General features: G+C 36.0%; 1 protein-coding gene across 1 annotated transcript in view; it reads right to left on the bottom strand.

Moving 5' to 3' along the window:
* Positions 1-16,193, bottom strand: part of RNGTT (RNA guanylyltransferase and 5'-phosphatase) — a 170,856-nt gene that overhangs the window by 91,392 nt on the left and 63,271 nt on the right. The window contains exon 11 of the mRNA XM_054280289.1: positions 15,518-15,682. Within this exon, the coding sequence (XP_054136264.1) occupies positions 15,518-15,682 (165 nt within the window). The remainder of the gene's footprint in view (positions 1-15,517; positions 15,683-16,193) is intronic.

Below are 16,193 nucleotides of genomic sequence, written 5' to 3'. Positions count from 1 at the left end.
TGGGGATCAAAACCTTGTTGGCCAAATACTTCAAACAATAATGATTCAGCATCTTTCACTTAAACCTGTAACTGTTTGCACAGAATGACTGATCATTTTCCCATAAAAAACTATTTTTTTCTCTTACCCAGAGATATATTATCCCTATATCTCCAACAACAAAGAAGGCTTTCACTATTCAACTTTTAGATATAATTTAACTGGAAAAAAACACATTATGAGAGTACTCTCAAGTGGAAAAGTACTTTAAGAATATTTAATTCCGATGAAAACAAATTGTTCAGAAGAGAAAAGCCATAATTGAAACTTGAAGCTGCACCTTGCTGCTAACTTGTTGCTATCTTGAAATTCATAGCTGAAGTTCACAATGTAATGCATGTGCTACCATATGACTACACAAAATAACAATAAAATAATTCCAAATTCTTCCATAAATCCACTGTAAGTCTTTGTTTTTATTAGAGCAATGAGTGCACTGGAAAAATATTTAAACACATGTCAAAAAGTTTTTAAAATAGTGGAGTTTTTAAATTTCTACACAAACTAAGTCTTCTATGGATCACTTGCAAGTTACTTACCAAAACTGACTGGCCAGTCATCTGTAATAAGAGTATGCTTCAAACTTACAAAAATGCACAAGACTGATTTCATTAAATTCAGGTACCAAAAAACCTCTCACTGAATAATGTTAATATTAAGGAATAATGATATTTTAAAAACAAACAAACAAAAAACAAGCAAACAAAAACAAAACAGAAACTTCTACTTAGTTAAGACTATTTTTTATAAACTTCTGAGAAACCTATCCAAAGGCATTAACCAAAGTGGCAAAGAGAGGAATCAAATCACCTCCGTTTCTGCCTCAGTTTTTGAAGTTGTTAAGGAAATTACAATTTGAGGAGACAGTTACTTCAGTGTTGGAGCTTACAGAACTGAATTACGTATTCCATCCCAAAATAAAACTTAAGAATATAGAAACAATCTTCAAAGTTGGAGTATGTGCAAAAGAAGAAAATAATTATCATGCTGGTTGGCCTGCAACTCTCTCCACTCTGGCGAACATGTAGTTTTAGAAAGAATTTTACATTCAAGTACTATTACAACTTGATAAATTGAGATAAAAATATAAAATCAAAAAATTTCCATTTCAGAAATACATTCTGATACTTTTCATTCACTACTTAGCCAGAATTACAAAATGTAAAGGAATCTGTCCAATAAATCTCCCACCCAGTTGCAGAGTCAAACATGTTCTGTTTGGAGGCCCATGGTGTTTTCACTAAGACAGCTCCTCCTGAGTGTCAATTAGACATCAAAGACAAAAGGATTTTAAATCAGAGCAAGCCTCAACAGATAACTACACTTCTTCGTACTCCCAGTTATTCTGCTTTCATTCCCATTAGATCAATTACATGCATTTGAATGATAATACTCTCTCTAGAAAGGAATTTTGACCAGAAAGGATTAGCAACTGGGGGGAGGGAATAGAGGAAGAAATGTACATTTTCCCTGGCATTATTCCCATAAAAATTTTCTTGAGAATGAAACTATGTAAAGTTGTCTATGAACAGCAGAATACACAGATATTGAATATTGCAGAAGGTTTGGAATGACATGGAAATGTGCAGAAAAAGAATGTCTGACATACAAGCTAGTATTTTTTACTCTAAAAAAGTTATATTTTTCCAGTTTATGAACTTCAAATGAAAATATCATGGTTCATCTTTTAAAAAACGTTGCTCAACATTCCACACATTCAAATTTCTAATTAAGTTGAACAGAACGGTCTTTTTTAATCGGAGCCATGATAAATGGCACACCTGCTTGACTGGGATGACTGCCATGGATCAGGAAAAGTGCAATGCATCTCAATGACATTTTATAAAAAATGGGTAAATGATGCATGTGAACCAGCTCTTCTGGCATCCAATTCCATGTTGCCTCATGGCATCTAGCTCCACCTGAGATCTCCTTTTTTCACTCCTTTCAGCTTCCTTCTTCCCTATGAACACTGCAATAAACCATATACTCATATTACAGTTTATTATTTAAAACTTTTTCTTTCATACTTTTCAACTAAATTTCAAATTATCCCTACATCTAATAACACTTCTCTAAGGAAAAGAATGGTATAATTGCATGGATTGAGTGGAGCTGTATGATGAGTAACAGGATTTCTCCTTGCTCCTTAACCACTGAGAAGAAGAGCAGCAAAAGAGCACTAATAACTTGCTGAAGCTGATTTTGCTAAAACACTGAACCAGTCAGCAGTTCTTCTGTGGATAATTGAAAATTCACGCTTTAGAGATCTCTCTGTACTTATACCAACAAAGAAATCACTTTGCTCCTTCAGCAGGAAGGGGAGAAAATTTAGGTGCATACAGATTCCATGCAATGCCAGTAGGTTTTCATTAATGTTTTGGTATTTCTGAGCCAAGACACATAATTCTAGGAGTTCAATGATACTACATTATTTGTAAAATAAATAAGTCCAGCAAGTACTACTATGCCTTTTCCTTCCCCTTACTAAAAAACTCATGGAAACACAACACAATGTGAGTTATGAGGATTCTAAAATATAAAGATGACTCTGCAAAGTCATACTGACTTTCTACAAAATAATTTTGCTAAGGTCCTTGCACACACATTACAATTATTGATCTCCTGTGTCACAATATGCAAATACTGCTAACTATTTTGTCTGTATTTCTGATTCAAAACTGACACTGCTTGCTAGCCTCCTGAAATACTTAGGGATACAGAAAAAACCCTTTGAATGTAATAATACAAGAAAAATACATGTCCCTTTTCCTTGCTTTTTTAATTTCAGAACTGCTATATGCTTCACTTCAAGTCAAGATAGAACAACTCTGCCTGCAGTCCCTGTGGTGTTTTCCAGACCCATCTTCAAATCACTGATCATCTGGATCTGTTCACTCTACAGAGTTGTAACAGGGAATACACTTCACTCTAAAGTATTAGTTACAAATAAACTATTAATTGAATTGTCAGTCAGCCAGAACATAAAACACCTTCATACATGGCCCTACTGTCATTCCTAACTTCACAGAGCGAGCATCTTCACCATCCTAGGTTTTAGTCCAACTTAGAGGACCATCCCTTTCTCCAAGGATGACAGCCCTCTCCATCAGCCTCAAAGAAATTCTCACATCCTGACAACTGCTGAGTTTATAAACATGAGTTCATACATCTCTGTAGATAATCTACTACATAAATCTTCATAAATCCTGGTTTTGAATGACATCAGAAATCCCACAGAATGATGTTTATGCTAAGATCAGTTAAAATAATGCAAAAATAGTCTGGCTCAGCTTCATCCCAGCTATCACATTTCCCAAAAATACATCAGTCTGTATCAGGCACTGATGGAACTATCATCCAAGCTACTAGCATTCCACACTCCAGCTTGCAAACAGTATATTTTAAAAAGGAGGTCTCCTGGAAAAGAAGTAAGCATGTATTTGGTGGGGTATAAGCTTCCTTTCAGATGATACACAGGCTGCTGTGCAATGCTCCAAAATACTATCAAATGCAGCTTAATGTCAAGTGAGGGAAGTGGTCCTCCAAGCTATGGCTGTAGCTCCTTCCTCCTCACCAGAATCTTTCCAGTTTCCCCTGTTCTGCAGCACCACATCTTCTTTGATTTGTTCTGTGTCTAAAAGCAGAGAAGGTATCAAGAACCAAACAGCTGCTTTCAGTCTCAAAGCAAAAAATCATCAAACCTGTGAGTGACTGTGTCATAGGGGAGAACAGTTTCATATATTATTTAAAAATTAAATCCAGAATCTCAAACTTTCCACAGATAGAAGTTGGCTAGTTCACATTTTAACAGAAATAGAGCCCAAACCAAAGTGTTCAGAGAAGTTTTGACTGCAGTTCACTGACTGAATTACCACAAATACATGGTAAAACTTTCAAAACAAACTTTAGTGACTCCAGGGAATTCATGGGGATTAAAGGGAGCACACACCTTCTGAAGTATAGATTTAAAAAATAAAAAAAAATAAAAAAAACCCAAAAACAAACACATGAAACTCAATCCATGCAGACTTTTATCTTTTCCACATTCAAGATACCAACAACTCATCTAACATTGCACTGCAAATAAAACAATTGATCTAAACAAACCTAGTGTAAATTAACAATCTGAGGGTGGGTGGGAGAGGATCAAAGACACATCTCTGGCAGTTTTATTGCTTCCTACCCTCCCTGCTCCAAACCAGACATGATCTGGATCACCATTTCATACTAACTTTCAGACAGCTATGAGGATGAAACCATCTCCTCTCACGCATATTTAAGTTCCTCTTCAAGTGATATGCTCAAGTGCCAAGTAATTTATTTAGAAAGCTCTGCAATCTCAAATTGCAGCATGCTGTGATGGAGAATCACAATCTTCATTAAGCTGTCTAATGAAGTACAGCCTTTGCTGTACTTAATTAAATTAATTCCTATTTCTCAGCAATTTTTTCTTCCTTCTACTTTTCTTCCTTGCTCCTCTTTTTAGATTCTGACCAAGACATCTCCTACAGGTTTTTTTTAGAAACAAGGTTCACATTTCAAACATTTCACAAGGAAGCAGATGTAACTTTCAAAAATTTCAATGTGTCCTCAAAAGATATCCCACAGATACAATTTTTTTATCAAATGAAACCATGCCATTTAGACTAGACAGAATATTCCAGAAGGGCCACAGCAGCAAGAAAAAATGCACTCCCTGTTCTCTTTCACAGGAGTCTCCTTTCAAGGAGATCCCTGCATCTTGCCAAAGTATTTGACCAGCCAATTTGACTGGCTGCTTGCCTCAAAGTGGCTCCTTCCAAGTAACTCTGAAGATCCTGAAATCACAGCCCGTGGTCTCAGGAGTGTGACTTAACACATGGTCATAAAGTAAAGATTTCTGCTTCATTGCATTCATTTCCCTCTCAAAACCAGAAATGATCTCTCATACACACGATTTCAAGTTTTCCTCCAAATGACCTATAAAAATGCTGAAAAGCAGACTTTCAATAATGTAACATGACCCAGTTTCCCCTGCATCAGTCTCATTTCCTAATCAAAATATGATATGCTACCTTACATCAAATAAATAGAGTAAGAACAGTATCAGCTGAAGTGTATCTGCATCAGGGTAATGTCCAATACTATAATGCATCCTCCTGCATTAGTCATTGTATTCAGCTATATTTGTCTTACCAGCAATAAAAGGCAAGAAAGAAAAAGCATCATAATAACTGAGAGTACTGTCAGAAAATTACAGCTTATACTAAATATTCTAAAGTTAATATGCTAAGAAAAAATTATGAAGTAACAAAATATTTCCTGGCCCACGTCAATGATCTAAAATATGCACAAAGGAAAAGTAGGATCAAAAACTGTAGAAAATAAATTAAAAACTAAGCTCTCTAAGAAGTAATTGCTTAAAGAAGTTTCCTATGCTAATTAGGAACCAACACATATTGAAGATAACTGCTACATTTTTAGTAAACCAGTGAAATTATCTACTTTGCCCTAACTGCATAAGGAACACAAAGTATAAACTTCTCACTTGCTCATTACTTAAAAAGAAATTTCATGCTTTTGGGCTGTAAAATCAGGGCTGTAAAACTGTACGAAAATCCTTTAAAAAATTCATGCTCAAAGCTCGAATCCTAGCTTTCACACAGCCATCCAACTCAAGATGCTAATTCAAGACAAAACCAGAGAAAAGCTGCCAACATTATTATGTCTGTATGAACACATACATATTGAAAGCACTTGATGTCAACCAGTAACTAAACAAAAAGAGTAAAAGTAAAATCCCAAGGTTCACCTGTTTAACAAAATCACCACTATTTTGAACTGTGTAATCTCTGTCAACAGCTGAATCACATGGTGATGAAAAATACACCAAATGACTGAGTAAAGACACATGGGAATTTTTCAGTTGATAAAATTTTAAAATATATATTTTTTATAAAATATTATTCTATGGAAAACCTTTCAATTTGTTAATTTACTAGAAGCTCTGAAATCAATCATACTGAAAGACTAAAAATAACCTCTTTACTAAGTTAATCATACAGAACATTTTGGCTCAAAAGATACGAAAAACACCTAATTATGGCAATAGATTTGTTCCCTATAAGAATGAAAGCAGATAATGGCAGCATTGTGAGACTGATGTTCACTAATATGATCAAGAGACTAATTATTATCCATGAATCATTTGTAGCATTCAAAACTTGATTAATGTCAGGTCAAGTTTAACATGTGATAGGTTTTATTAGTAATGCTCAGCTATCCCACAGCTTGTCAATGTACACGAGTGCCATCTGTTAGGTGTAGGAATAGCCAACAGCCACAACAAAAACACATTGGCAACAACTGGTCACTGAAGTATGTTTTAAAAATTCCATAAGGAATACCCTAATAATTCTAAACACACTAGACCAGAATCCAGCACTAAAGACCTGCTAAAGATAGGAAACTTGCAGCCTAAAAAAAGTGAGCGTGCAAGGCATGTTTCTCTCTTTTGAAAGGTCAATCAAAGGTGTGTTTAATAATACTGAATACTTCACAGACTGACCAGTTTCTAGCAACAAACATTTTTTTGCTAGGGGAATATGTGTAGCTTCCTGTCTACACTCCTCCATGGATGTTTAGCAAGCATTGCTGTAGAGAATACACTGCTTTACCCTTTTGAGCATCGCTCATGGTATTCAAATACATATGGTCCTAACAGCTCATCTAGCAAAACACTGTTAGAGGATGCTCAATCTGAAATTCATATTCCACAAAAAGCCATTCACTGACAACCTTCCATTTGTTTTAATTGCAGATAATCGCAAGAAGAAATCCTTTAGTGGGAGGGTCACTTTCTTGTATTTCCCAGCACTTTGTGGAGGTCAGATTTACCAGGGGTCAAGTCTCCCATGTACAGCCCATGATAGCAGGACAGGAAGTCACCTGGGCACTTCCAGTGAACCTCCACAAGCTCTGCACTACTAACAGTGGGAGCAGCAAAGTTGAAATAACATGAAGTGGCAACAGACAGGTGCATGCACAGAGAGGAAGGAAGGTGACCTAATTCTGGGTTTGCTCTGGCAACTATGTACTCCCTTCTGTCTACAACTAGTTAGAAACTCAGCAGGAGCATTGAAAGAAACATTTACGTATCTCATTGGTACAACAGCCCTCTCAAATGTATTATAAACATGTTCTCATTTGATGGCCCTCTTGCAATCCAAGTGGATGAAGCTGAAAGGCTGCAGATGTAGGCTGCCACTGGTACCTGCAGTCTGCACTTTGGCTCCAAGCAGTCTGTTTCCTGCTGAAAAGTGTGAGGTGCAGGGCTCCCAGACTCCTTTGTGTCAAAGTCAAACATGTAAAAGTCAAATATGCTGAAGACTTAGTGCTAGTCAGCAGACCACAGACCAAGAATAACATAATTTCAAGAACCACAACCACTGCAGAGTGTCTTCCTCAACCATTTGCCCATATAATTTCATAGTCAGTGACTGACAAGGGCCCAAACTACTAGTGACTGCTCATTAGCATTCTAATGACACCACTCTTCATTACCTTTTAGAACAGCAATTCTGCAGAAAAGTCTTCACTGGAGTCCATATATTTTTTCCAGGAGAGAAAAGCAATAGAAATTCCAGTTTATACTCATGTGAGAGGGAATGAGAAACACCTCCAAGCAAAAAAGCCAAAGAGATTCGACCCTGTAGCTTGCTTTGTGCCATGAGGCACCTCTTAGGAAAAAGCACGTTGAGATGCAACGTTGGATATGAAAGTCTAAGTACCACATTAGCTTGATTTCACTACCCAGCCACATAGGAAAAAAATGCTATTGTGAACCAGAGAAAAATACATTGTGAGGGTGGCAGGAAATCAAGTTTGATGGTTCTTATTTTTTTTTTTAATATCCTCTTGGCTTTGCAGCTAATTCATTAACAGGACTCTTCAAATATGCTAATAACACTAGCTATATGCCATATTTCTTAATTATTTGGAGACACCTTAGAAAAACCTAGAGCATGCTACAGTAAGAGCCCCACTGAGCTGTCACCCATGTGCTGGTTCTGAGTGAACAACTCCAAAGGTTATGCACCTAATATATTCAAAACAATACCCAAGAATAACATAAGCACTATGTGTGTTAATGCTTAATTTGACAGCACATCTGCATTCCTGAATTCAAAATAAGCATGAGACATTTCTCACTGTCAATCTCTTCTCAAAAACACAATTGAGAAACTGACATCAATTAACTACAATGTTTTCAAATGCTTCTTTCAAATAACAGAAATAAGCTCCTCCAAGAAATTTTGATTTTTGTGATAGCTTCAATATTAGAGAAATGTGAACTCCTTGAAGCTTTGTGGGAATGACCCTGGCAAACAGCAATATTTCATATTTATTTTTCCTGACAAAGAAACAGCAATATATTTCATGGCTTGGCCATTTCATGTACTGAGCTCTTCACAGCTCTGTTTCAAACTGCATGGTGCCTTCATTTTCTTTCTTTTAGGCATAGGGATGTCGCCCACATCACTCTCCCCACACTCTCCGACCTGGCAAAACACACCCACCTGAGATGACAGTGTTGCTGGAGCCAGAGGAGATTCAATAGGCTCCAGTAGCAAATGCTTTGATCTATTTACACATTAGCTGCAATCTATGACATTCCTGAACGGTCAAAAGATGCTCAGTAAAGTTTGTAACATCTTCAACTGAGCAAGGCCCTCATGACACTGATGCTTGCAAGCTCCCTAATTCTCTATGTTTGACCAAATACTACATTTAATAGTTCTTCTGATTTCAAAGGAAAGAATGGCACTGGGTTGAGTACAATGGGGTTGAATGATCTTCCACTGTTACATACTTGATAAGGTTTATCTGTTACTCAGCCCCTGTGTAAATCTGTTATCAAGCCCCTGCATAAACTGTTCCAACGTAATCTGGTCTCTGGTTGCCAAAATCAAGGATAGGTCTGTTTTAATTAAGTCAGATAATTGAGGATTTTATTTTATTAAGCATTTCTAATAAGACTTGTCAACAAAAACAAAACTGAATATACGGTTTATACAATAATTCAGTCAGACACAAAACTGATATACAACATAATGTTCTCGTATATCTACTGTTCCAATTCCTGATGCAAACTGGGCTAATATTTTATACTGGGCCTGAAGCATAGATTTTAACACAAAAATTAAGGTTTAACTTTATATTCTGGATGTTTAAAAAATCAGATCCCTCTGCTATGCAATGGCACTTCAGGGCTTTATTTGCTACAAAGTTGAAACCAAAACTGTAAAGCCATAATAGCAAAATGTTAAGATTTTGTAATTTCTTTATTTTAAAGATTAATTTTGTTCAAGGTCTGGTTTGGGGGTTTTTTCTCAAAATTGAGCATATTACAAGAAAAGAAACAGCTAACAGCAATGTCCTACAATCTTGCATCATAATAAGTTGCTTTAAATTTCACCCCCATCTTTACCATTTTCTTTGTGCTTTTATTCATTTTATCCAAATTAAGTGCATGTCTCTTGAACATCATTCCAATAGGAGAAGGCTGATGGCTTCCCTGTGGAGCTGCATTGCCAGAAGGCAGTTTGGAAAGTGACAGGCTGTGAAGTGGCACAATGGACAATATTAAACAGTTGCCCCTCAATTAATGAGGGGAGTGACCCACTTAGTCACCACAGCTGAGTCTTCTAACTAATTCAGAAGATATCAAATATACAATTCAATTGTCCATACTGGCAAATCAACTGGTAAATAGGTCCAAACAGATTTGCATTTCCCTGGTTTGGTAATACACCGTAAAACTGAAATAAGAAATCATTGTTAAAGACACTTTTCCTACTTAGAAAGGTATATTGTATTTCCACTGTACAAAATACAGAAGAAATAATTTACAAAAATGTTAGAATGTTCAAATCTAATGTTAAATTGTTAAAAGCTAAGCTGAATATGTAGTGTCCTGATGTTTAAACTTACAGTGTGCACCAAGTAGAATACTTCAGCCATACAGCTTTATTTTTCCACTAGTTTCAATGCTTTCTTTCTCATACAATAGTTTGACAAGTCAAAATTTAATTACATATTCCACATCTGAATCATTCTACATTAATTTATTTGTACCACTAGCAATATCTAACATGGGCCACAAGTTATGAAAATAATCCTTCATGGAAATATCCAAGACTGTTTGTTTTAACTTCAGTAGATCACTTTCTGAAAAATGTGAAACGTAACTAACATGTGAATAATTTCTTAAACAAAAAGAAAAAACTTCTTTCCTAACCAAAATACTATTGTACTGAAATATTATATTTGACCTTCAACATCATAAATAATAATAACCAAAAGCAAGTAGCCTAATCCTATTCTGTTTACTCCAGGAAACAAACACAGATTCTTCTTCATGAATGAGTCTCCTTAAGTGACTCCAGTAAAGCAAGGAGGCTGAGAAGTTACCACAGCTGAGTCAGTGTTTGCCCTAGCTTGAGGGAACCCAAATCTAAGCAAGTAGCTGATGCTTCCCTGTCCCATAGAAAGTCAAGGAAGAGTCAGAAGCAGCTGGGCTCCCCACCACTACTGGCCTGCAAAGTCTCTGCTACCCCCAACCTCCCACTGACAGAAATTATATTTACCGAATAGTACTCACATCATTGCAGTGCTGCAGCTGGCTGCATGAAATAGCTGCAGTGCAAGCACTGAATTTCAAATGGCAGTAACCTACATTCAGCTCAAATCTGCAGTTTGGTCACCTATTTCATCTTACAATTTACCAAGCTACCAGTTGGGCTGATTGGCTGTACTTACCTCTACAATTCATGTGGTAAAATAACTTTGAACAATCAGGCTGAAGTACTACATGCTGGGATATAAGACAGCTGCCAAGATTTCAAATTCTAGTATAAGAATAAAGTAATATCTTTGCAGCTTCTTATTCCTTATTTGTTTACTAAGTTCCTCAGGTCAATAACTATTTGTGTTTACAGAAGAAAAGCATGCCAAAAAGAAGATTTAAGTGATGGCTACACCAGCACAAAAGTATCTCAGGGTGAAATAAGGCAATACTGCTTTTATACCAATAAACTTTCCATTCTTGGGGAGATGGAACAGGAATAAGTGAGGAAAAAATGTAAGATGTGAAAAATAAAAGACAACAGAAACAAAATGGTAGAGGAGACATGGGTTAGAAGACAATTAAAATGTGATTAGATGATAAATAGACCAAAACCTTGGAATAGAACAGATGGAGTGAGAAATATGATGTAGGCCAGGCATGAAGAATGGCTGCCAATCTAGGTCAGGAAATGCAGGATTGAAAGGTGAGCTGATTAAACTACTCCTGAAGGCATAGAAAATCAAAACAAAAATAAAAACAGAGGAAACAGGTCTTCTTGGCAATAGAAAACCTCCAGATGGTAACATTCTCTCTCCACTGAGATGGGGGTTTCAAGATCTTCAATAGACAGAGTATTTGACACTTCTGCAACAACCATTGTTGCCATGCAATTCCTGAGTAACATGACTGCAAAGCTCCTCCTCGTGTTGTCTGTAGGCAACTTGGAGATGTAAGACAGGGCCTTGTCATTTTCAGTCAGTTTTGGTTAACAGCTCTCTTGGCAGACACGGATGAGCAATGTCTGCATATTCTGCCCTTTATCAGGGTTCATTCTTTCAGGGCATGCAAACACTAGCTTACAGCTGCTCAGCTGCCTGCAAAATCCATGAACAGCAGCAAAGTGTGCACTTACACGTTCTCCTGCATCATCAGAAGTCCACAGCTACTTAATTTTTCAAAGCAAACCATCTCAACAGGAGCTATACCTTTATTGGTATAAACTCTAAACATTCCACTTCTCCTAACTACAACAAAAGCAGTTTTAAAAAGTAAAAATAAATTTCAAATGTCAAATGAACAAGGAAAACAAAGTAAATCACCTGTCAGTTCACAGATTTGACTGAAAACTTTTAAAAGGATCCTAGACCATTTAATCTTCCAGCAGAGATTACCTTCTCTCTAATCCCTCTAGGACAAGCTGTCATTTTAAAACCAGATAATAGTCTAAAACTGACAAGTCATTGACATACAGTGTGCTAACATTTGCAAAAGGTTGTTCACTTGACCTGTATCATTGTTTAACCTTTAGCCTTTTGTTCCATTGAGAGTGATGGGCGCAATTCTCCATGGGACCACAGACTGCACAGAAAGGAACTTTCTTCCTACTCCTGCTAGACAGAATTTTCACTAGACAATGGGCTTTAGTGATGACGTCCAGACTGAGACTGTCCACACAAAAAAGCCTTGCAAGAGAACTGTGAATTGGTTTAAGCAAGGAAAGCCAAGAATGGACCACTTCCAAGAACATAATTATTTCTATGCACCTGTACTTCCTGCTCAATACAATGAAAATGAAGTCTTGCATAATATTCCTGTAAATATAAGGCCATGGTTCAGAGCCTAAGAGTATAAAGCATTTAAAGCACCATCCTAAAACTGAGCTGCTTCCACTGACTGCTGCATTCCTTACACAATGGGTGGGAGAATTTGACCATATCGTCACCTTAAATTCTGATGCAAACCAATAAATGCAAAGAAAGCAAGCTATGCAACAAAAGTGACCAATCATGCAAATGTAATGATAAACACCAAACATTCAACTTTGCTCAAAATGTCTAAAAGAACCTGGAAGTTACATTAAAAGGAAGTTCCCAGCTAACACTAAAATACTAATCTGTGTTTAATTGATTATAGAGGGATTTAGTGATATTGCTTTCTTCATCAATATCAGAGTTCAACAAGGCAATATTTTTAGAGACTCTGAGAATATACAACCTGCTCTCCAGTGATTGTTCGTTTCTTTGGTCTTACCACTAAAACTCAGTCTTACAAAAAATAACAGTCCATTCAAACATCTTAAAATAACCCTGAAGGCAATATTATAAAAACGCAGCTTTTATTTCCAATATCCAAAACTAAATCTCAAGACACAACTACAAACACTGTCATACTTTATAATTGCACTTTAAAAGTGCATTTCATTTCACAGGAAATTGATTTCAAGATTTAAAAAAAAAATAAAAATCAGTCAGTACCTAACTCTGGCATTAAGTTCCAAATCCATAACTCGAAGAACATTTTCATTAGTGGATGTATTATATAACACAGCACAAAGTTTACTGCTATTACTGTTTCAAATAATTACTTCCCACTTTTTCACTGAAAATAACTAAGTCTACATGGAAAACACTCATTTTTTCTGGTATAATTAAAAGGTTTTGCCACTTTTTCTGCTATTAAATATAGCAGCGAGGCTCCTGGCCTTTTGAGTAATCTTCCTATAGTCCACACAATCTAACACACATTTACTGATGCATTATTCTTATTAAAAAGAATGGAATGGAATGTCTTAACTCAGATCATAGAAAAGAATGAGGAGGGAGGCTGTAAAAAAGAGACCTAGAGCATTCTCTTGTGAAGTTCAAATGGCATCCTGAGAACATGTTTCAAAAATTAAAGCTTCTCAAAACAAAACTAAGATGTGATGAAGTACACTTGATTCTTTTCTTGATCCCAAGCAAACCCTAGCTACACTGGAAAAAAAAAATTACACCAAGCAACTCCAAATCATACTCCAAAAGTTTTGATGAAAGCCATTCTGACAAGGTAGGGGTTTTCCACCTTTTCACGCTTGAATATGCTGGTGTAATCCAAGATCCATCTTATTGTGACCAAGGACTGCTACCCTCCTTGATCTTTGACAACAACAAGCCTTGGGGGTGACTTAAGAAGCCACATCTTCTCTCAGTGGAATACACTGCAAAGAAAGTAGGGAAGAAACCCAGACTTAAAAATATCACAGCTTTTCTGAGACCACTCAAGGGGGTAAATCTTTAAGGATCTTGTAATGGTTTTACCCCAGCCAGCAACTAAGCACCACAAAGCTGCTCACTATAGTCAAGAAAGGAAGGATCCTGTTAGATCCTGCCTAAAGATGAAAGGATCCAACTCTTCTTGGAAAAGAAAAGAAAAATGTCTCATTGAACATAAGGAGAGGATCTACCAAAGCAGGTCCCACTTGTCACTCTTTAGGGTCCATTCAGCAGCACCTGTCTCTGGAGAGGGATTGATGGATATGAACAGACTTGGAGGACAGAAGGAATTCCTCATCTTTCTGCAGACCTTGCTGTCCTGCACATAGAGTTGGCAAGCCCTCTCAAGACATTCATCATTGATGCAAGAGGAAGTCTGCTTGCTTTTTCAGCTATACTGATGAGGCATTCATCACTATGTTTGTTGCTATAGTTGCAGAGATGACTAAATAAAAATAGGATAAAGATCCTTTGGGTAAAACAATACTATTTTTAAATAGTCTTTTTTCAGGAAACGGCAATGCTTCAATAGACTGGACTACTGTTTATAGTCTATTCTGACCATACATAATGAAAAATTCACAAAGTTATGATGAATATGAAAATGCAAGGCTTTTTTCATTACCCTAAGGAAGTGTTACAGGAATCATACTCATCAAGTTTACAGAAGTAATGAAATGGAAAGGGTATTTTGAGGTAAGTAAGAGCAACAATAATTCTTAGTTTATATATTGATCTTTTGAGAATATATTTTTATGAATACTATTCTTTTGAGCAGATACAGATTTGAAATCTATTTTGAACCAATAATTATTTCTCTTAAGCGTTTACCAATATTGTCATAGATAAAATTCCACATCAATACTGGTACTGCTACCTAAAAGTCCTTACAGTTATCATAGGGCATACAAACAATTCTCAAATATTGACATAAAACTTCTTGCTTATTGAAAACAATGATCAGATTTCAAGCCTAAGAAGCTTTCTGCTTTAAGAGTAGTAAAAAGAACATATTTCACTAGGCAAGACTGATTTAAATGAGGACAAAAATACCCTATAATGTTCATTGTACAAAAAGAAAAATGTGTAACCTAAACTCCAAAATGTAGAAGGCTTCAGAGTCTGTCATGATTGAGACTTAAAACACCTACCTCAAACCAACAAAAAAAAAAAAATCCAAGGAAAAAAAACCAAAGAAGCCATACACCAACCCCAAATATCCCAATAAATTAAAAGCATATAGATATTCATATCTCAAAGATGCTTTTAAGGTGGTGGAAACACATTAGGGTAAAAAAATTCTTGACTGAACTGCATTTGAAACACAATCATCTCAAATGCAGATTACAATGTCCCTAAACTTTTACCTGGTATTTTAGATTTATTGATATCTTCAAAAACTGTTTTCTAAAAGCGTGAGATAAGTAATAAAACCAAAAAAACCCACTTTTCAGAATTATCCCAAGCTGCCAGTCACCCCACAACAATTGCTGAACATTTGGTTAGCAAAGGAACTCACTGGAAGACACAACAAAAATGCTGAGAGAAAACCTATACCTACCACTGTTATACAGCCTCAAGTAGCACAACGTAAAGCAACTGAAATCGAGCTTACCTTTCTGGAAGTGTAGATGTCAAAAAATGGTTTGTTTCGAACACTGAAGGGTTCCTGTGCTTTGTCAATGAGACCACTTTTCATCTTTTCATGTCGTGGAAATATAATCTCCTTCTCTATACATGCAAGTCGAACATTAAAATCACAGTCTCCAACAGGCTGACCCTGCCAAATTACAAAAATCAGTATTAAAATCAAACACCAAATTATTTGAACAATTTAAGTTTTCCTAACAAAATATACAGAAAACTACAGATACATAGAATTATCAAGTTACTAAATTTTTCCCCAAATGTGTGATTTTCAAACATTTTTTCCCAGGTTATAAGAGGTTTAACCAAATCAAAGTTCAAAGAAAGCTAGAAATCGGTAATATGCATTCAAGCATACATTAATTAAACACCCAAATACCTTTAAAGTTAAGCAAAATAATTTAAATACTCCCTAATTATAGCTTTTATATGGCAGCTATACTTCTCCACATAGCTCTCCTCTGAAGTCATTTAGATAATTTTGCTCACAATACTTTTAATGACAAAGCAATGAGATTTACATATTTAAGTGAACGCCTTGCTTTAAGTGTAGGATATTTATGCCTTGAAAGAGACATTAATTAATGTTCATTTTTCTGTCATAGAAAAGAGAATAATAGGTGCAGTTGGAAAATGTGCCAATA

Source organism: Melozone crissalis, unplaced genomic scaffold (genome assembly GCF_028551555.1).
Source record: "Melozone crissalis strain CALT ecotype California unplaced genomic scaffold, PUWL_Pcris_2 ptg000027l_1, whole genome shotgun sequence".
Lineage (NCBI taxonomy): Eukaryota > Metazoa > Chordata > Aves > Passeriformes > Passerellidae > Melozone > Melozone crissalis.
Note: the sequence above shows the minus strand (reverse complement) of the source record. Positions and strands in the feature narration are given on the sequence as shown.